This window comes from Oncorhynchus kisutch, linkage group LG10 (assembly GCF_002021735.2).
Source record: "Oncorhynchus kisutch isolate 150728-3 linkage group LG10, Okis_V2, whole genome shotgun sequence".
Classification (NCBI taxonomy): domain Eukaryota; kingdom Metazoa; phylum Chordata; class Actinopteri; order Salmoniformes; family Salmonidae; genus Oncorhynchus; species Oncorhynchus kisutch.
This window is the reverse complement of record NC_034183.2, coordinates 59623023-59646265: the sequence shown is the minus strand read 5'-3', so window position 1 is coordinate 59646265 and position 23243 is coordinate 59623023. Positions and strand designations below refer to the sequence as shown.

The 23243-nt window shown below is 43.7% G+C and overlaps 1 protein-coding gene across 1 annotated transcript in view; it reads right to left on the bottom strand.

Annotated features, from left to right (window-relative positions):
* Positions 1 to 2133: 2133 nt before the first annotated feature.
* LOC116375878 (glutamate receptor ionotropic, NMDA 2B) overlaps positions 2134 to 23243 on the bottom strand; it is a 44128-nt gene continuing 23018 nt past the window's right edge. The window contains exon 3 of the mRNA XM_031834348.1: positions 2134 to 3143. Coding sequence (XP_031690208.1) covers positions 2508 to 3143 — 636 coding nt within the window. The 3' untranslated portion in view covers positions 2134 to 2507. The remainder of the gene's footprint in view (positions 3144 to 23243) is intronic.

Genomic DNA, 23243 nt, shown 5'->3' with positions numbered 1-23243 from the left:
GAGAGAGAGAGAGAGAGAGATATAAACACCTTCTTTTACATTTCCCTTTCCCTCATCTTGCTCTGTCAATTCTCCAAAGCTTATTATACTTAACAGAAATATAAACGCAACATGTAAAGTGTTGGTCCCATGTTTCATGAGCTGAAGTAAAAGATCCCTGAAATGTTCCATATGTGCAAAAAGCTTATTTACCTCAAATTTTGGGGACAAATTTGTTTACATCCCTGTTAGTGAGCATTTCTCCTTTGCCGAGATAGTACATCCACCTGAAAGGTTGTAACATATCAAGAAAAATTAGCAGGTTTGTCACACAACACAATGCCAAAGATGACTCAAGTTCTGAGGGAGCGTTTGAATGCTAATTTCTCTACCATAAGCCCGACTCCAACGCCGTTTTAGAGAATTTGATAGTACGCCCCACCGGCCTCACAACTGCAGACCAGGTGTAACCACGTCAGCCCAGGACCTCCACATCCGGCTTCTTCGCCTGCAGGATCATCTGAGACCAGACACCCGGACAGCTGAGGAAATTAAGGAGTATTTCTGTCTATAATAAAGCCCTTCTGTGAGGGAAAACTCATTCTGATTGGCTGTGCCTGGCCCCCCAGTGTGTGGGCCAGTCTCCCAAGTGGGTGGGCCTATGCCCTCCCAGGCCCACCGATGGCTGCGCCCCTGCCCTGTCATGTGAAATCCATAGATTAGAGCCTAAATTGACAGATTTACTTATATGAACTGTAACTCAGTAAAATCATAAAAATTGCTGAATGTTGCGTTTATATTTTTGTTCAGTCTAGTTCCCCAAAGCCTTACACCACTTTTTCTCAAGCTCTCTGCTTCAACCTTTGATTTTACCTTCATCACTCCATGTCTCTCTCTCTCTTTTCTCTTCCCAGCTACGGGGCCTCTCCTTGCTCCTTCACGCCTCCAATCTGTGCTGCTGTCTCAATCTGTCTGCCACGTTTCCAGCAGCTAGCTTCTGTAGCGCCGTCCTCTCCACACACCTGCTGTCCTTCTTTCCCCCAAGATTCCCTCTCAGGAGGAGAGGCTGTTCTTTCACCATCCCTCTCCTTCTCCTGCTCTTATTCTACCATATTCTCAACCAACATTGTTTCAGCCCATTAAACAACAGACACACAAATCCGTTTGGAGACGGAGACTAGCATGGCCTTGGATGTGGCTCCATTTCTCTCTCCTGGGCCCTGTGTTGGCTTCCGGCCTGGGAAATCCACTTAGCCGCAGCGGCACAAGCCTGGGATCCTGGCGCATGGATGGCATGTGCAGTTAATGAATTACACCTTCAGTCTGCATGCATACCCTGTACACCTCTTTATGAACAATAAAATGCATCATGTTTCCATGTTTAACACGGGCGGGTGGTGTGTATCATCAATATATCTATGTGTGTAGGATATACTATGGGGTCAGTGACACGTATGTATGGCCGTGGCACAACGGGCAGGGTCAGTGGATGTCGTACCTGTCGATAGAGATGTGTGGGGTAAATGTCATTTGACTGCCCAATGCTATCCTCCATAGTGTAATGGGGATATAGGGGGATGAATGGCTGGCTGGAGGCCCTAGTGGGTCATGTTTGCTGGTGGACCCTGTTGAAGCAGGGTCAAACGTGGAAGGGTGAGCAGAGTTAATGCTTTATCCACAATGGAAAGCCGTTGTGCTGAAAGCGCGTGACGTCAGTTGGAATGCCCAGCGGACGGCCTCATTCCGGGCAGCTTTTTTTTGGAGGCTGTTTGAAATTCTAGGAGTTTCTGGGAGCCCATTTTGTACAGCTGTGTTTGTTCAGGCTGAATAAAAGTTGATTATTCTGCAGAAAAAAATTGTCCAGTCCAGCAGCACGGTCCAAACGCGGATCACAGCCGGCTAAGATAAAGCAGGACCAGATTGCTTCATCCCATTAGACATGGTTAAAGTGAATAGAATGAAAGGGGTGGGGGAGAAAATATCATAGGGATGAGCCATAGAGGGATCTAGTGGAACTCTGTCATGCCGAGGTAACACTGTATGTCTGGTGACAGTACAGCTTCCTCTCTCTCCCTCTCTCTCTCTCTCTCTCTCTCTCACTCTCTCTATCTCTCTCTCTCACTCTCTCTATCTCTCTCTCTCTCTTTCTCTCTCTCTCTCTCTCTCTCTCTCTCTCTCTCTCTCGCTCTCTCTCTCTCTCTTGCTCTCTCTCTCAGCTCATGTCAGTCTACTTGAGTTATTCTTTTCTTTCTCTATGCACGTCTTCTCTCCCTGTCTTCCTGTTCCCTCATATCGCACCACGCTGATCCTGTCTCCAACTTCCCCACGCTTTCCAGTTTTCTTCAAAGGAAACAACCCCTCTTGCTCTCTGTCAAACCTCTGCATCTGTTTTACCATGAATGAACCAGCATTGATCTGATAGTGGTAACGACAGATCATTGTTCAAGACAACAATGAAATACAGAGGATCAACACTAACAGATAAAAACATTGCTCATACTTTTTTCTTTTCTCGATCACCCTCTCTCTCACACACAGTACACATAGAAACACACACACTGTACCTTGGCAGCCATGATCATGGAGGAGCCACCGCGGACCCCCAGGATGGGGATGTGTGTCTGTGCAGAGATGAAGTCCAGGATCTGGGCTATGGCCTCCTGATCTGTGTCGTCCCCGAACACCACGCCCTGTAGCCAGTGCTCTGTCATCAGGTCACAGATGCTCTTGATGATGCTCTTGGGGTCCGTCTCGTTCATGGTGAGCACTTCCACGTTGGGCGCCAGCGGCATGTGCAGGAAGTCGTCCTTCTCCCGGGCGCCCGCCAACGCCACCTCGCTAGAGTTTCCCACCAGCACCACAGCGATGCTGAGGCCCTGAACCAGCTTGGGCAGAACCTGGTGGTGGGGGGGCTGGGCCATGGGGATGTAGTGGGCCACGCCCCCGCCCTTGTCTCTGCGAGAGTGACAGGCGGGGGGCAGGTGGAACAGGCACATCAGGAGGCCCAGGAGGGACAGGGAGAGGGAGGAGAGGGCCGCAAGGCGCCGGGGAGGACGTCTCACCTCCTGGGGGGGCAGTATTGTGGGGGACGCTCGCCTTTCCTGAGGGTGGGAGGCGCTGTGGCAGCCGCAGACAGGCATAATCGAGGAGTGGGAATGTAATACCTGGGGGGTGGGGAGGGAGGGAGGGATGGGGGGAGGGATGGGGAGAGGGAGGGAGGGAGGGAGGGAGGGAGAGAGAGAGAGAGAGAGAGAGAGAGAGAGAGAGGTCAATGTGGCCCATAGACATTGATTGACTTAAGTGGATTGACAAGAGCCTATAACATGAATCAGTGTATCACTAACCATGTTTCTATCTACAGTTTTTATGCGAGTAAAGTCATACCATATTTAAAAAATCACTACAGCTGTGATGGGAACAGGAGATTTCGGTATATTTTTATAAATGCTGACAGATCTTTTTTTGTTCGACATGTTTTTTTATTCATTGGAAAAATGTATTATGCGAGAAATGGTGGTGGAAACGCCTTTATGCGCAAATATTGATAGAATAACCATAGAATAACCTTGGAGAGATATGGTGTGTGGTTCTCCCACTATGACTCGGGAAACCATGCAGTTTATTAGGCTACAGATGAAATAAATTATGAACTTCACAGGGTGGTGAAAGTGCATGGTGATCTTGATGCTCCTTTCCAATAAATATTGAGGGTCTTATTCTGGTGACATGATGATTGATGCTTGACTGGTGTTTATCCATAATAAACTCATCATGTAGACTGGCCTCACTGTATCTGGGAGCTGTTGGCTAGACTGCTGTTTATCCATAGTATTCTCATCATGTAGACTGGCCTCACTGTATCTGGGAGCTGTTGGCTAGACTGCTGTTTATCCATAGTATTCTCATCATGTAGACTGGCCTCTATGTATCTGGGAGCTGATGGCTAGACTGCTGTTTATCCATAGTAAACTCATCATGTAGACTGGCCTCACTGTATCTGGGAGCTGTTGGCTAGACTGCTGTTTATCCATAGTATTCTCATCATGTAGACTGGCCTCTATGTATCTGGGAGCTGATGGCTAGACTGCTGTTTATCCATAGTAAACTCATCATGTAGACTGGCCTCACTGTATCTGTGAGCTATTGGCTAGACTGCTGTTTATCCATAGTATTCTCATCATGTAGACTGACCTCACTGTAACTGGGAGCTGTTGGCTAGACTGCTGTTTATCCATAGTAAACTCATCATGTAGACTGGCCTCTCTGTATCTGGGAGCTGTTGGCTAGACTGCTGTTTATCCATAGTATTCTCATCATGTAGACTGGCCTCACTGTATCTGGGAGCTGTTGGCTAGACTGCTGTTTATCCATAGTATTCTCATCATGTAGACTGGCCTCACTGTATCTGGGAGCTGTTGGCTAGACTGCTGTTTATCCATAGTATTCTCATCATGTAGACTGGCCTCACTGTATCTGGGAGCTGTTGGCTAGACTGCTGTTTATCCATAGTATTCTCATCATGTAGACTGGCCTCACTGTATCTGGGAGCTGTTGGCTAGACTGCTGTTTATCCATAGTATTCTCATCATGTAGACTGGCCTCACTGTATCTGGGAGCTGTTGGCTAGACTGCTGTTTATCCATAATAAACTCATCATGTAGACTGGCCTCACTGTATCTGGGAGCTGTTGGCTAGACTGCTGTTTATCCATAGTATTCTCATCATGTAGACTGGCCTCACTGTATCTGGGAGCTGTTGGCTAGACTGCTGTTTATCCATAGTATTCTCATCATGTAGACTGGCCTCTATGTATCTGGGAGCTGATGGCTAGACTGCTGTTTATCCATAATAAACTCATCATGTAGACTGGCCTCACTGTATCTGTGAGCTATTGGCTAGACTGCTGTTTATCCATAGTATTCTCATCATGTAGACTGACCTCACTGTAACTGGGAGCTGTTGGCTAGACTGCTGTTTATCCATAGTAAACTCATCATGTAGACTGGCCTCTCTGTATCTGGGAGCTGTAGGCTAGACTGCTGTTTATCCATAGTAAACTCATCATGTAGACTGGCCTCACTGTATCTGGGAGCTGTTGGCTAGACTGCTGTTTATCCATAGTATTCTCATCATGTAGACTGGCCTCTATGTATCTGGGAGCTGATGGCTAGACTGCTGTTTATCCATAATAAACTCATCATGTAGACTGGCCTCTCTGTATCTGGGAGCTGTTGGCTAGACTGGTGTTTATCCATAGTATTCTCATCATGTAGACTGACCTCACTGTAACTGTGAGCTGTTGGCTAGAGTGCATGTGCCAAGACCAGAGTAGGCACATTTTCTACTTAATACAACCGTTTTTGTGACAAAAATATTAGTAGAGTTGAAAATGCATTAGAAACACATTGAACTTCAGGTTTTTATTCGGTAAAGGAAAACTTAAGCGAAAAGTACATTTCACTGGAAACAACACTGGTTTCTTTATGCTGATTTGTTTTATATTCGCATGAAAATCTGTCGCCAGTTGGATGGAAACCTAGCTAGGACTGGTTGTATATGACATACAGTACTTCAATAGTGCATAAACAGACACACACACATGGATACAAGGTATACATACACTCATACTGATCAATATTTCAGGAGGGGTGTTTTCAAGCAGGATAATGGTCTTTATTATGGATGACATAAACTCTCCAAATGGATGGGTGGCTGAATCCCTGACAGGGAGGGAGGAGAGGAAAGAGAGAAGGCAAGAGGAGGAGGGAAGAGGGAAATGCAAAGGAGAGAGGGAGAGATAGGATGAGAAAGAAGCAGACAGAGACAGAGAGAGAGAGAGGGGGGGGGGGTACATGATGACTGAGGAACTGGCTTGATGTGATGAGTGAACAGTGGCTCCCTGATATACAGACAGAAAGATGGACAGATTCTGAGGGAGGGAGTGATGAATGCCCCGAGCGAATAACAAGTCTCAATACCCCCCCCGCATCTTCACCCCTCCTCCTCTCTTCTATCCTATTTTATCCCAACACTCATTTACTCTCCATCCCTCCATCCACCTCTCTCCAACACTTTACGTGAATGACCACATACTGTATCTTTTTCATAGACCTTCATTAACAGTGATGAAGAGGGGGGGCTTGAGGGATGGAAGAAGAGAGAGAGAATGACACAAAGTGAGAAGAATAAGTAGTTAAACATATCCTATTTGAAAAACTATACAGTGAGCTCCAAAAGTATTGGGACATTTTATTGTTGTTTTGGCTCTGTACTCCAGCACTTTGGATTTGAAATGATACAATTGTGATGAGGCTTTAATTTGAGGGTATTTTCATCTATATCGGGTGATTCGTTTCCAAATTACAACACTTTTTGTATATAGTCCCCCCCTTTTAGGGAGCAAAATGATTGTAATGGTGATAGGTTAGAATGTCTTGGGGGTATGATATTTGTGCGTCTGTAACTTTCTCACTCACCATTATTCATGATTAATTTAGGATTATCCGTAATCATGGTAGCATTCACATCAATGTAGAGCTCGTGACTCTACAAAGTTTGTTTTGGTTGTGTTTCAGACAATTTTTTGCCCAATAGAGATTAATTGTAAATAGTTTGTGTCATTTTGGAGTCACTTTAATTATAAATAAGAATAGAATATGTTTCTAAACATTTCTACATTGATGTGAATGCTACCATGATTACAGATAATTCTAAATGAATCATGAATAATGGTGAGTGAGAAAGTTACAGACGCACAAATATCATACCCCCAAGACATTCTAACCTATCACTATTACAATAACAAGGGAGTTTAACATTTATGGGGGGTGGGGGTATGATATTTGTGGGTATGTGAGTGTGCATATCAGCAGCTCCTAAATATTGTGGAGGTGGTTGTAATAGCGTGTGAGTGTGTGCGTGTGTGTGTGCACCATGGAGTGTGTGTGTGCGTGCATGTGCGTGTTTGTGTATGTGTGTAAGCACCGTGGAGTGTGTGTGTGTGTGTGCACCGTGGAGTGTGTGTGTGTGCACCGTGGAGTGTGTGTGTGTGTGTGCACCGTGGGAGTGTGGAGTGTGTGTGTGTGTGTGCACCGTGGAGTGTGTGTGTGTGTGTGCACCGTGGAGTGTGTGTGTGTGTGTGCACCGTGGAGTGTGTGTGTGTGTGTGCACCGTGGAGTGTGTGTGTGTGTGCACCGTGGAGTGTGTGTGTGTGTGTGTGTGTGTGTGTGTGTGTGTGTGTGTGTGTGTGTGTGTGTGTGTGTGCACACTCACCGTGGAACAAAAGCAAAAGTTTAAAAGGCAGAGGGAGTAAAAAGAAAAATCCTGAACAAACAAACCCTATAGGAACGAGACAGTGAGCAAGATAGAGGGAAAGAGAGAGGAGAGATTGAGAGGCTGGGGGATGGAAGGGGGAGGTGTGTAGAGATGACAAAAATACTTCTTTAGGATAACTAATTGCTGGAGGTTCGTCAGCACTAATTACAGGTCCCTGTGTTAATTGCCAATTGTACACTCCTCTAAAGAGAGAGGGAGAGGGAGCAGGGGAGGGAGGGAGTGACAGAGAAGAGCGACAGAGGAAGAGAGAGAATAGGATTACAGACAATCTGCTAAAAGTAAGGCATATGAGGAGGTGGAGGGACACCAAGAGACAGAGAAAGAGATTTGTGGAGAGAGAATGGAGGAGGTGTGAGAAAGAGTAAGAGAGGGAGGATAGGCAGCTGGAGTGGGCCTTGATGGAAAGCAATGAGAGGGAAGAGGAGACTGAGAGAAAGAATGAGGGGAATGGCAGCAGATAGACTGAGAAAAGAAAGAGGGATGGGAGAGAGAGGGGGTGGAAAAGGAAGAAAGAGAGAGGGGGTGATGCTTCCTTTGAATCTGTACTTCTCTAGCAGCACTCAGTTTCCATGGCAACAATTAGCATAGGCCTCTCCACACACTGTTGATGGACACAGAGATATATACGCACACACACACCCACACACACGCACACGCACACGCACACACACACACACACACACACAGCCCATTCCCACACATTGATGTGCCCTGGCATATCGCAAACTCTGATAAGCAATCAATGCACCCTTGCAATGGGTCCATTTTACACACTGATTGTTTTCACGGGCAAATTAACATAGACACATTTTACACACCAACAAAGGCACATATTACACATTTACTCTATACACAATGTCCATTCAGATGATGAACCCATGAAGTTCTAGAATTCCCAGAACGGCACTTAAAGCAGAAAAAAGTTGATCACATAATAGAGTGAGAAGTCTAAGAGAAGACCGCACAGCAAGCCCTGAAGACATGTCTCACGCACCATTTGGTTTATTTAACGCACCAAAGCACACTGCCATATCTATTACACACCGATGGACCCCTAGATAGGCTCCCACACTGATGCCTGCCTAGGGGCTAAACTCTGCAGCGCTCGGCCCATGCAACTAGAACCCCACCCAACACTGAATCCAAACGACTGACTAATTAGGAATGTCTGCCGACTGCTACTGGTGGTTACCTCCCTGAATAACCCCAAGTAATAAGTGGGAATAAATGGACTATCAAAAGTGTAATTGTCATTAATGAAAGCTTGGGCTAACATGGCTCAACTGATGTAGAGACACTGTTAGGATATGAGGCATGACGTGGATATTATGGCTCTGTAATTGGACGCCTTCGTCAGCCATAAATCACACAACTACAACTAGCACAGGGCCGGGGTGGTGGTGGCGAGCCTTGTCAAAATAACCCAGATATTAGACGGGCACTCACGCTTACGCACTGACATAGAGTACCAGTCAAAAGTTTGGACACACCTACTCATTCAAGGGTTATTCTATATTTACTATTTTCTACATTGTACAATAATAGTGAAGACATCAAAACTATGAAATAACACACATGGAATCATGTAGTAACCAAAAAAGTGTTTAAAAAAAAATCCAAATCTATTTTAGATTTTAGATTCTTCAAAGTAGCCACCCTTTGCCTTGATGACAGCTTTGCACGCTCTTGGCATTCTCTCAACGAGCTTCATGAGGAATGCTTTTCCAACAGTCTTGAAGGAGTTCCCACATATGCTGAGCACTTGTTGGCTGCCTTTCCGTCACTCTGCAGTCCAACTCATCCCAAACCATCTCAATTGGGTTGATTTCGGGTGATTGTGGAGGCCAGGTCATCTGATGCAGCACTCCATCACTCTCCTTCTTGGTCAAATAGCACTTACACAGCCTGGAGGTGTGTTTTGGGTCATTGTCCTGTTGAAAAACAAATGATAGTCCCACTAAGCCCAAACCAGATGGAATGGTGTATCGCTGTAGAATGCTGTGGTAGCCATGCTGGTTAAGTGTGCCTTTAATTCTAAATAAATCACAGACAGTGTCACCTGCAAAACACCATCACACCATCCCACCTCCTCCTCCATGCTTCACGTTGGAAACCACACATGCGGAGATCATCATTTCACCTAATCTGCGTCTCACAAAGACACGGTGGTTGGGAACCCAAAATCTCAAATTTGGACTCATCAGACCAAAGGACAGATTTCCACCTGTCTAATATCCATTACTCGTGTTTCTTGGCACAAGCAAGTCTCTTCTTGTTATTGGTGTCCTTTAGTAGTGGTTTCTTTGCAGCAATACGACCATGAAGGCCTGATTCATGCAGTCTCCTCTGAACAGTTCATATTGAGTTGAACTGTTCTTGCCATAATATGGACTTGGTCTTTTACTAAATAGGGCTGTCTTCTGTATAACACCCCTACATTGTCACAACACAACTGATTGGCTCAAATGCATTAAGAAGGGAAGAAATTCCACAAATTAACTTTCAACAAGGCACACCTGTTATTGAAATGCATTCCAAGTGACTACCTCGTGAGGCTGGTTGAGAGAATGCCAAGAGTGTGCAAAGCTGTCACCAAGGAAAATGTTGGCAACTTTGAAGAATCTCAAATATAAAATATATTTTGATTTGTTTAACACTTTTTTTGGTTACATACAGTATGTGTTATTTCATAGTTTTGATGTCTTTACTATTATTCTACAATGTAGAAAATAGTTTTAAAAATTAAGAAAAACCCTTGAATGAGTAGGTGTGTCCAAACCTTTGACTGGTACTGTAATGGAGTGCCATCACACTGGCAAAAGACAGCCGTACACACAAAATAACAGTAGCACAGTGCTCTCTCTCTCTCTCTCTCACACACACACACACACACACACACACACACACACACACACACACACACACACACACACACACACACACACACACACACACACACACACACACACACACACACACACACACACACACACAGGGCCATGCTGTTGTGTTTCCTGGAAATTCATAACACGGAGAAGCGATCAAAAGCTGTCATTTATAATTAATGCGCATTTGCTTTCTACAGTCACAACACAAGTGAAAGTATACAATACAGGGGAATATTGACTCTCAGTATTATATCTAAAAGGTGAGGTTTGTCTGTGACAGCAGCATGTACTATCAGGTCCCTGAGGGGATGAGCTGGCCCCTAGAACACAGGGCCAAACCACTGAGAGGAGTGAACTATGTTGGCTCTAGTGGAAAAGTACATGCATGGCCTTTAGCTGGCTGCTGGGGAGGAGGAGGCGGGTCTATTTGAACCTGAGGTCTGGACGTGATGTTCTGCAGCAGCCACTCACAGCCCCCTCATTACCATACACAGCCAGGCATACATTCACATGTTTACCGAGAGTCATTGAGTGTATAATGGTGTCTATTTCAAGAGAGAGGATGTTGAGTGCCAATCAATCTCTCTTCTCATTATGTGTCAGGCCTGACAGTCGGAATATTTGCATGAATACGGAGAACAAATACAATATGTCATTTTTATTGTCTGCTTTGATATTTAGGAGAGTGCGGAGGACAACAAGACGTCTGTTTATGACCCATGTGTTCATACACTATCTTTGCCCGGGAACTTGTACTGCAGTACTGAGAAATTGTGTCAAAGACCCAAACATTTTCTACTAAAGAAGCCATGAAGTTTTGTATCTTAATCTGTTTTCAGATGGAGAAGAAACCCAATATGCGTGGCTTGTCTGAATATCAAGTGTCTTGAAGGAGAAAAGTACTGAACAATGCCTGAAGTTGTGTAATGTGTTTTGACACAACCATGAAGGTAAGCAGTTGGTCCTGTAATAACTCTTAGATTTCTATTAACACCCACTCTTCTGATTGGAGGAGAAAAGTTCATCTCCTCCCTGACCATATGCTTATCAGTGTACGTGAACAATTCCACTTCAGTTGGCCTATTTCCATTTTAAACATCCTTTACAGGTGTGTATGATTTCAAAGTGTTGCCTTTTGGAATAGTGAGAAAACCAGAGTGACCCCCGTGCCAATAACGGCCCGGTAATCACTTTAAATGTGTTTTATTGACAGCTTTTCACAGACCAGAGCCGCAATAATCTGTCCTCCTCCATCCATCTCATTCCAAGCTGTTATTTTTGGAACCAGGATCCTGCCTTTGGATTAGTAGGTGTGCAGGATATTTCCTTTGTGTGTGTGTGTGTGTGTGTGTGTGTGTGTGTGTGTGTGTGTGTGTGTGTGTGTGTGTGTGTGTGAAAGAGAGACAGTTTGAAAATATTGCATTTGTCTTTCTTGCGTGCTGGGATTTAAATGGTCTGAATTGAATTTGGTGCTGCAGCAGTTGCTTAAAGGAAGATATGGGGATATAGATACCCGCTCAAAATCTGCCTCCCATGAGTGAAAACCAACAGCTCTTGGGGACAGTCAAATGAATCAAAATGGTACCCTGAAATATGCTTAGGCAAGAGCACAACCTGATCCAGTTCAGTACTGTGGTGTCCATGTTTGTCTGCATTTACACCCCTGCAAAGCCAGAGGACGAAGGGACAAAGGGACAAAACATCCCAGACTTGTGATACTAAGACTTACTGTACAACAAACTAACAATTGAGGATGACAACTCTATTCTGTTCCCAATGGCTACTATGGCTTCAAAAAAGTTCACTTATTGAGTGCATAGATACAGTGTCATAACTAGTTCACTTATTGAGTGCATAGATACAGTGTCGTAACTAGTTCACTTATTGAGTGCATAGATACAGTGTCGTAACTAGTTCACTTATTGAGTGCATAGATACAGTGTCGTAACTAGTTCACTTATTGACTGCATAGATACAGTGTCGTAACTAGTTCACTTATTGACTGCATAGATACAGTGTCGTAACTAGTTCACTTATTGACTGCATAGATACAGTGTCGTAACTAGTTCACTTATTGAGTGCATAGATAGTCCTAAATAGTTCACTTATTGAGTGCATAGATAGTGTCCTAAATAGTTCACTTATTGAGTGCATAGATAGTGTCCTAAATAGTTCACTTATTGAGTGCATAGATAGTGTCCTAAATAGTTCACTTATTGAGTGCATAGATAGTGTCCTAAATAGTTCACTTATTGAGTGCATAGATAGTCCTAAATAGTTCACTTATTGAGTGCATAGATAGTGTCCTAAATAGTTCACTTATTGAGTGCATAGATAGTGTCCTAAATAGTTCACTTATTGAGTGCATAGATACAGTGTCGTAACTAGTTCACTTATTGAGTGCATAGATAGTCCTAAATAGTTCACTTATTGAGTGCATAGATAGTCCTAAATAGTTCACTTATTGAGGGCATAGATAGTCCTAAATAGTTCACTTATTGAGTGCATAGATACAGTGTCCTAACTAGTTCACTTATTGAGTGCATAGATAGTGTCCTAACTAGTTCACTTATTGAGTGCATGAGATACAGTGTCCTAACTAGTTCACTTATTGAGTGCATAGATAGTGTCCTAACTCGTTCACTTATTGAGTGCATAGATAGTGTCCTAACTAGTTCACTTATTGAGTGCATGAGACACAGTGTCCTAACTAGTTCACTTATTGACTGCATAGATACAGTGTCCTAACTAGTTCACTTATTGACTGCATAGATACAGTGTCCTAACTAGTTCACTTATTGAGTGCATAGATACAGTGTCCTAACTAGTTCACTTATTGAGTGCATAGATAGTGTCCTAACTAGTTCACTTATTGACTGCATAGATACAGTGTCCTAACTAGTTCACTTATTGAGTGCATAGATACAGTGTCGTAACTAGTTCACTTATTGAGTGCATAGATAGTGTCCTAACTAGTTCACTTATTGAGTGCATAGATAGTCCTAAATAGTTCACTTATTGAGTGCATAGATAGTGTCCTAAATAGTTCACTTATTGAGTGCATAGATAGTGTCCTAAATAGTTCACTTATTGAGTGCATAGATAGTGTCCTAAATAGTTCACTTATTGAGTGCATAGATAGTCCTAAATAGTTCACTTATTGAGTGCATAGATAGTGTCCTAAATAGTTCACTTATTGAGTGCATAGATAGTGTCCTAAACAGTTCACTTATTGAGTGCATAGATAGTGTCCTAAATAGTTCACTTATTGAGTGCATAGATAGTCCTAAATAGTTCACTTATTGAGTGCATAGATAGTGTCCTAAATAGTTCACTTATTGAGTGCATAGATAGTGTCCTAAATAGTTCACTTATTGAGTGCATAGATACAGTGTCGTAACTAGTTCACTTATTGAGTGCATAGATAGTCCTAAATAGTTCACTTATTGAGTGCATAGATAGTCCTAAATAGTTCACTTATTGAGGGCATAGATAGTCCTAAATAGTTCACTTATTGAGTGCATAGATACAGTGTCCTAACTAGTTCACTTATTGAGTGCATAGATAGTGTCCTAACTAGTTCACTTATTGAGTGCATGAGATACAGTGTCCTAACTAGTTCACTTATTGAGTGCATAGATAGTGTCCTAACTCGTTCACTTATTGAGTGCATAGATAGTGTCCTAACTAGTTCACTTATTGAGTGCATGAGACACAGTGTCCTAACTAGTTCACTTATTGACTGCATAGATACAGTGTCCTAACTAGTTCACTTATTGACTGCATAGATACAGTGTCCTAACTAGTTCACTTATTGAGTGCATAGATACAGTGTCCTAACTAGTTCACTTATTGAGTGCATAGATAGTGTCCTAACTAGTTCACTTATTGACTGCATAGATACAGTGTCCTAACTAGTTCACTTATTGAGTGCATAGATACAGTGTCGTAACTAGTTCACTTATTGAGTGCATAGATAGTGTCCTAACTAGTTCACTTATTGAGTGCATAGATAGTCCTAAATAGTTCACTTATTGAGTGCATAGATAGTGTCCTAAATAGTTCACTTATTGAGTGCATAGATAGTGTCCTAAATAGTTCACTTTTGAGTGCATAGATAGTGTCCTAAATAGTTCACTTATTGAGTGCATAGATAGTCCTAAATAGTTCACTTATTGAGTGCATAGATAGTCCTAAATAGTTCACTTATTGAGTGCATAGATAGTCCTAAATAGTTCACTTATTGAGGGCATAGATAGTCCTAAATAGTTCACTTATTGAGTGCATAGATAGTGTCCTAACTAGTTCACTTATTGAGTGCATAGATAGTGTCCTAACTAGTTCACTTATTGAGTGCATGAGATACAGTGTCCTAACTAGTTCACTTATTGAGTGCATAGATAGTGTCCTAACTAGTTCACTTAGAGTGCATAGATAGTGTCCTAACTAGTTCACTTATTGAGTGCATGAGACACAGTGTCCTAACTAGTTCACTTATTGACTGCATAGATACAGTGTCCTAACTAGTTCACTTATTGACTGCATAGATACAGTGTCCTAACTAGTTCACTTATTGACTGCATAGATACAGTGTCCTAACTAGTTCACTTATTGACTGCATAGATAGTGTCCTAACTAGTTCACTTATTGACTGCATAGATAGTGTCCTAACTAGTTCACTTATTGACTGCATAGATAGTCCTAAATAGTTCACTTATTGAGGGCATAGATAGTCCTAAATAGTTCACTTATTGAGTGCATAGATAGTGTCCTAACTAGTTCACTTATTGAGTGCATAGATAGTCCTAAATAGTTCACTTATTGAGTGCATAGATAGTCCTAAATAGTTCACTTATTGAGGGCATAGATAGTCCTAAATAGTTCACTTATTGAGTGCATAGATAGTGTCCTAACTAGTTCACTTATTGAGTGCATAGATAGTGTCCTAACTAGTTCACTTATTGAGTGCATGAGATACAGTGTCCTAACTAGTTCACTTATTGAGTGCATAGATAGTGTCCTAACTAGTTCACTTAGAGTGCATAGATAGTGTCCTAACTAGTTCACTTATTGAGTGCATGAGACACAGTGTCCTAACTAGTTCACTTATTGACTGCATAGATACAGTGTCCTAACTAGTTCACTTATTGACTGCATAGATACAGTGTCCTAACTAGTTCACTTATTGACTGCATAGATACAGTGTCCTAACTAGTTCACTTATTGACTGCATAGATAGTGTCCTAACTAGTTCACTTATTGACTGCATAGATAGTGTCCTAACTAGTTCACTTATTGACTGCATAGATACAGTGTCCTAACTAGTTCACTTATTGACTGCATAGATAGTGTCCTAACTAGTTCACTTATTGACTGCATAGATAGTGTCCTAACTAGTTCACTTATTGACTGCATAGATACAGTGTCCTAACTAGTTCACTTATTGACTGCATAGATAGTGTCCTAACTAGTTCACTTATTGACTGCATAGATAGTGTCCTAACTAGTTCACTTATTGACTGCATAGATAGTGTCCTAACTAGTTCACTTATTGACTGCATAGATACAGTGTCCTAACTGACTTTCAAGAGGCTTGGACTGTAATATTGCTTTGGTTACAGATTGGATGGATGGTGACCAGGATTCTTCAGTATAGTGTATGATAGCTGCTGTTATTGCTCTGGTACAGTAAACAGCAGCTATCACACACTATACTGAATAACTAGTTAGGACACTGACCTGTATCAAATTCCTCACGTTTCTATCTCAGATAATGGTGAAATAGTAATACATTACTTTGTTCTCCACTCAGGTGAATGACTGATGGATTTCATTTTCAAGTATTCATTTAACGTTTTAATGAATGGGATTTTGATTAATTGTAAGCATTAATTCATGGGACATTGTATTTGGAGAACCCGGACACTTTGCAAAGGTGTGAGAGAGGTTACATTATTAAAGGGTGTAATTCAGCGCTGGAGCATCTGTTTTGGCAGAATGTTTAAACCCTCGTGGGAGTCGCGGGAGACTCGGATTCCAGTGTAGTATCTCTTCTCCACCGTTGTTTTTATGCATGATCATCACTATTTCTTGCAGGCGTACGGCTGTCATGCCTGTCTCCAGCCGTCTTCTAGGGCCGCGTGCGTCATCGCTCCCAGCCAATGATGAGACTCCCCACGAGGATAATAACATCTAGCAGCTCTTCCCAATAGATGTCCCGTGTTTAATCCCACCCAGCACTCAGCCACGAGGCACGCCGCAGTGTAAGCCTCAGCTCCATCAACAGCACCACCACATACAGAGCTGTCATTCCAACATGGTACCTGTGTGACAACTATCATACTATTTCAATCAAACACACTTTGTTTGGAGTGTTCGTTGTACGGTTCTAAGAGACCTGGGCAGAACCTCCTATTTTCTACTGCTTGTGCTCCTGTTGCTCCTACAGAATATTAGCTCAAAAGTATCGCGGAGCTCCTGCACCTAAATATAAACAGTAACGGCAACCAAAATGAGGACCGGCACCTATTTCAGTCCAAATCAAACAATAATCAGAAGCAAAACACAAAGTAGAATATCTTTGACAATGTACCTTCTGTACTCCTCATCAAGATATCATCTAGAAAAAGAAAATCAATTAAATAATGGTGAGTAATTGCAGTGTATTGCCACACAGTATATAGGCTGATGATTCATAGCTAGCTGTAAAGAACAAAACTTTTCATATAATTTAGTTACATACCAAATGGAACAGCTTACCTATAGTATATTAATATATGCAAATTGACGGTACAAACTTAGAGGCCTGTGAGCATTAATTCATAAATGCGATGTGAGTCCCACCAGGTCAAACCCGCCTGAGTTTTCTGTGGCAGTAGTTACGAGTGCCAGAGGGCTTCATTTGCATCACCACAGTCAGTGAAGTGAGTCCGCCAACACCTTCAATTATGAAACAATTAGCATTCATAAGTTTGCTTGTGAAAAGCTGTAAGATTGAATTGCAGTTAGTCATCCTCTGACTGAAGCGCTTCCTATTTGCTATGCTCCACGGGGCTAATTTCCATCTGCTGGCTCATCCCTGCTCTCTCTGGGACGGTGTCAGTTGTACTCACAGACACCAAAAGGTCATAAATTAGCAATAAGGGCCATTGAAGTAGGCAAGTTGTTACGCTTCAACCTGGTGATACTTTCAAGAGGAGCATTCAAAAAACACAGTTTTGCATATAAATATTTTCATAGGTGGTATTTATTTCATTTCTGCCCATCAAAGGGGAAAGGTGGAGAATAAGTTCCCCGGCTCACCTCTTTTTATGAATGGCCCTAAATATATGGAGCAATTGTTTGTGTTTGAAAAGCAAATGTTTCACATTAGTCATGTGTTGAAAATAGCCAGTGGACAAGAGTACCTGATCATCAGCATCATAATAATCATGCTGTGTGTGAAAGTGTTTTGGTATCATCAACTGACACAACTTCAAACATCATCAAAGTGTCACGATGTGAAACCTGTGCGTCTACGTCACTCTGGCCTAGCAGCAGCGCTAAAGCCCTTGTAGCTGTTTTGTGTAATATAATGGTGTTGACCCTAATGGCTGTGGGCCTCACTATTGAGTTATTATTTTTATGCAAGCACTAAGCTCCCCAGACTCTTTCATAACACTGTCAGCACAGCGCGCCCAACTCTCAGAAGAAATGTAGGAGAGAAGTGATGTTTTATTCACTCGTGGCAGAGTACAATTCATAATACTGCTCGACTGATTCACAGTTTTAATTAAAAACTAGCCTTAGCGCCGGTGGTAACATCCTGATTTATTAAGACCCAACCTCATCCACCCAAGACTGAGTCCACAGTGGGTGAGGGGAAGGTGGTGGGCAAAATGCCTAGGAGGGGGGAAAGTGCTTTGTTTCACACAGCAAGGTGGTACAGTAGGCAGGCAGTGTGTGTGGTAACATTTCATTACAGAGTTGCTTTGGCAAGTTTGTTTTAAAAAAGAATAGTAAGGGAAAAAAATCATATGCAGTATATATATAACAGACACTATTGGAGAACGGCCAGTACAGCAAATTTCACATGAATTGATGGAATTTGCTTTAGTCTGACAGTAATGTTAGGTTTATGTCACCCTCTCATTTAAATCACAGCTACAACGGAATCCCTTGATGCAGAGAGATTTTAATTAAAAACGCTGAGAGAGAGCGAGTGTGCTGGCAAGAGAGGGAGGCAGATTGAATGAAAGAGAGAAAGTTAGAAAGATAGAGAGGCAGGACCAACGTTAGATCAGAGCTGTGCTACACATAAGGGACAGAAGAAAATAAGAGAGGGAACAGTGTGAAAAAGAGAATGGTGGCAGAACAGAGGAGAAAGACTAAGAATGCGTATTCAGGGGTCAAATGAAACTAGGAAAAGTTTAAAGTACATTTAAACTTCCCTTATTCCTTACTTTCCTCTCTATATAACTCATTGCACATTTTGGGGATTTTTCCCCCCATTCTGCTCACAGTACAGGTCAGATGTTTTACCGTGTGTGTGTATGTGTGTGTGTAACTGCACATTTTCTCTATTTTCATTCCCCCTGGTCTTCTTCACATCTCCCTTCCTTAGTCACTCTCACTGAGTGATTCTTTAAGGTTTGGCACACACTGGTGATGCAGACCACAGCCAAACACACAGACATAAACAAGCACACACAGACACACACACAGACACACACACACAGACACACACACTGGCGATGCAGACCACAGCCAAACACACAGCCATAAACAAGCATACACAGACACACACACCCACACGCACCAACACTTTGACTGATGTATACAATAATCAATTTATGTACACTATACAATGCCCTTACCTTAGGTAATGAACATGTAGAAACACACTCACACACTACCCCAGCCAGTCATCTTTTACCTCGGACAAATGGACACAAACCACGGTATCTACTGTAGATCAGGGCTTAGTAGCTCGTGCCCTAAGGAGCCATGGGGGATTCTATTCCTCGTATCCCCGACTTCATAAGAAACATAAATTCTCCTCCTCAACAAAGCCCAATCAATGGCAGCAACATGAAAGGTGGCTGATCGTCCCGCCCCCCCCCCCAGGGGCTGGTCCTCTAGCACGCAGCCGGGCTCCTCAGACTCCTGACTCAGCTCTGGGAGGGCTGGGGGAGCTGGAGCCAACCACCACCAGGAACTAGCCCTCTTCTTAGTAAACCCAAGGTAAACCTTTAATTGGACATCATACATGTAAATGTGAATGTAAGCAGGATAGCAGGGTGTCAAGACTCTGAAACGTTTCTTACTTTATGTCTTATGCATGCTTTTGTATGGCCTTGTTAGATAGTGTCCATTGACCTTTAAGAACTTTTAGAGGGTATATGGTGCCAACTCTTATGTAAATCATCATTAGGCTTCAGCCATATTTCATTGACCTGTGCAAAGCTTTAAGATCTTTTGAAAATGTTCTACTGGCTTTATGCGTTTGTTTCTCGAGAGCCACTGATCACATCCATCCACAACTCTCCCTCATGTCTTCACATTGGTCTTGACTGATCTTTATCACGGTCGACACGATGCAATATACCACGTTTTCTTGTCCTGGAGGTTTGAGCCAGAAGAGGCCATCTATCCCACACTCACAGTGTGTGTCCACTGATCTTAAATGACTGGATGGGTAGAAGGATCATTAGGCTAGCGCTATGGTGGTAGCTATGTAGTCCACCTTCTCTCGACTCCTTGAGTCACAAAACACACACTCTCTCTTACACACTTAATGAGTGTGCCATCAGGGTCTGGCGGTGGGAACGTATCAGGGTCTGGGGGTGGGAACTGTCATGACGTTGGCCTGGGGGATAGGTTTATGACAGTCATAAATACCTCTTACCCCCTTTTTCCTTTCTCTACCCTACTGAGGTTACATTTGCAAAACCCCTTGGTTAACATAGAGATTCTGGGAACATCAGAATGTGGGGGGAAATGAACTATATTCTGGTAATCCGAACAATTGAACATATGCAGTGGTACTTAATGAATATGATGTCACTTTACAGAGTAAAGTCTACACATCAGAGTTATCGGATTCACATGGAATTGTTGTTCAATTTAAATGTTTGGATATGAAATTATTCGTGATGGGATGAAATGTGATTTTAGCTTCTAAAATGTGAGATTTGGGTTTTCATAAGATAGGGCTGCTCAATCAGTGGCCTGCCCCTGTGAAGGGACATGGGCTATAAAACTTTTCAAACACGCCCTCCTCTCCCTTCCTATATAAGCCCTTGACGACATTATAACCTCCTTTTCCGAGGATGTAGGACCACGGTCCTATGTCAGAATGGTTCAGATAATAACTACGGAACGAAGCCAACATCAGCGTGAGCTTTGGTTCCGAATGGTATGAACTTTGAACTCTTATTCACTACAGAAGTGATACCTCCTAGCCGTTGAGTTAGCAACAGCAGATGCAACGAGGGTTAGGAAGGAACAGACAGAGTATCCCGTCTATCACCCAACAACGTTACTACAACGTATTCAATTGACAACCAGAGACATTCTTCAAAGGACTCGGTTTGGCAACACGGCCTTCCATCTACCACCAACCTACTGAAGCGCAGCTCAGAGTAAATATTTATTGCATATTCCTTTTCCAAATGGGCGGTAATTTAGAATGCATCAGATACTGTATTTAAGCTAGCACAGCTTCTCCCTGTGTCCCTCAGTCTTCCCGCTCTTTCACTCAAACCCAGCCCTTTTCCTCTGTGTAACAAGCTGTCATATCTGTTCTGCCCGCTAGGGACGTTTTCCTTTATGACGTAATTTGTAATCAAGTTATGATTTAATTATGTGTATGTGTAATTCTGTGTGATTAGTTAGGTATTTAGTAAATAAATAATTAAACCCAATTTTGTATTGCTGAATAAAATTGTTAGCCAGGGTTCGTGCAGATAACCAAGAATTTACAACTTTCAGATGAGACTGAATTAAGATGACGATTGATATTGACTGCTATTGATGTAAAATATTACTAGGTCTTTAAGAGTTTATTCGGAAGATAACAGCTCTATAAATATTATTTTGTGGTGCCCGACGTTAATTACATTTACATGATTAGCTCAATCAGCTCAATTATTTTATAGAATAGCATGTCATATCACTTAATCCGGCATAGCCAAAGACACGACAGAACGTATCAGGGTCTGGCGGTGTGTACGTATCAGGGTCTGGCGGTGTGAACGTATCAGGGTCTGGCAGTGTGAATGTGTCAGGGTCTGGCGGTGTGAATGTATCAGGGTCTGGCAGTGTGAATGTGTCAGGGTCTGGCGGTGTGAACATATCAGGGTCTGGCAGTGTGAATGTGTCAGGGTCTGGCGGTGTGAACGTATCAGGGTCTGGCGTTGTGAATGTATCAGGGTCTGACGGTGGGAACGTATCAGGGTCTGGCGGTGGGAACGTATCAGGGTCTGGCGGTGGGAACGTATCAGGGTCTGGCGGTGTGAACGTATCAGGGTCTGGCAGTGTGAATGTATCAGGGTCTGGCGGTGTGAATGTATCAGGGTCTGGCGGTGTGAACGTATCAGGGTCTGGCGGTGGGAACGTATCAGGGTCTGGCGGTGTGTACGTATCAGGGTCTGGCGGTGTGAACGTATCAGGGTCTGGCGGTGTGAATGTATCAGGGTCTGGCGGTGGGAACGTATCAGGGTCTGGCGGTGTGAACGTATCAGGGTCTGACGGTGTGAACGTATCAGGGTCTGACGGTGTGAACGTATCAGGGTCTGGCGTTGTGAACGTATCAGGGTCTGCCGGTGTGAACGTATCAGGGTCTGGCGTTGTGAATGTATCAGGGTCTGGTGGTGGGAACGTATCAGGGTCTGGCAGTGTGAATGTATCAGGGTCTGCCGGTGTGAATGTGTCAGGGTCTGGCATGGTGAATGTATCAGGGTCTGGCAGTGGGAACGTATCAGGGTCTGGCGGTGGGAACGTATCAGGGTCTGGCGGTGGGAACGTATCAGGGTCTGGCGGTGTGAATGTATCAGGGTCTGCCGGTGTGAACGTATCAGGGTCTGGCGGTGTGAACGTATCAGGGTCTGGCAGTGTGAATGTGTCAGGGTCTGGCGGTGTGAACGTATCAGGGTCTGGCAGTGTGAATGTGTCAGGGTCTGGCGGTGTGAATGTATCAGGGTCTGGCAGTGTGAATGTGTCAGGGTCTGGCGGTGTGAACGTATCAGAGTCTGGCAGTGTGAAAGTGTCAGGGTCTGGCGGTGTGAACGTATCAGGGTCTGGCAGTGTGAATGTATCAGGGTCTGCCGGTGTGAATGTGTCAGGGTCTGGCATGGTGAATGTATCAGGGTCTGGCAGTGGGAACGTATCAGGGTCTGGCGGTGGGAACGTATCAGGGTCTGGCGGTGGGAACGTATCAGGGTCTGGCGGTGTGAACGTATCAGGGTCTGCCGGTGTGAACGTATCAGGGTCTGGCGGTGTGAATGTGTCAGGGTCTGGCGGTGTGAACGTATCAGGGTCTGGCAGTGTGAATGTGTCAGGGTCTGGCGGTGTGAATGTATCAGGGTCTGGCAGTGTGAATGTGTCAGGGTCTGGCGGTGTGAACGTATCAGAGTCTGGCAGTGTGAAAGTGTCAGGGTCTGGCGGTGTGAACGTATCAGGGTCTGGCGTTGTGAATGTATCAGGGTCTGACGGTGGGAACGTATCAGGGTCTGGCGGTGGGAACGTATCAGGGTCTGGCGGTGGGAACGTATCAGGGTCTGGCGGTGGGAACGTATCAGGGTCTGGCGGTGGGAACGTATCAGGGTCTGGCGGTGGGAACGTATCAGGGTCTGGCGGTGTGAACGTATCAGGGTCTGGCGGTGGGAACGTATCAGGGTCTGGCGGTGGGAACGTATCAGGGTCTGGCGGTGGGAACGTATCAGGGTCTGGCGGTGTGAATGTATCAGGGTCTGGCGGTGTGAATGTATCAGGGTCTGGCGGTGTGAACGTATCAGGGTCTGGCGGTGTGAACGTATCAGGGTCTGGCGGTGTGAACGTATC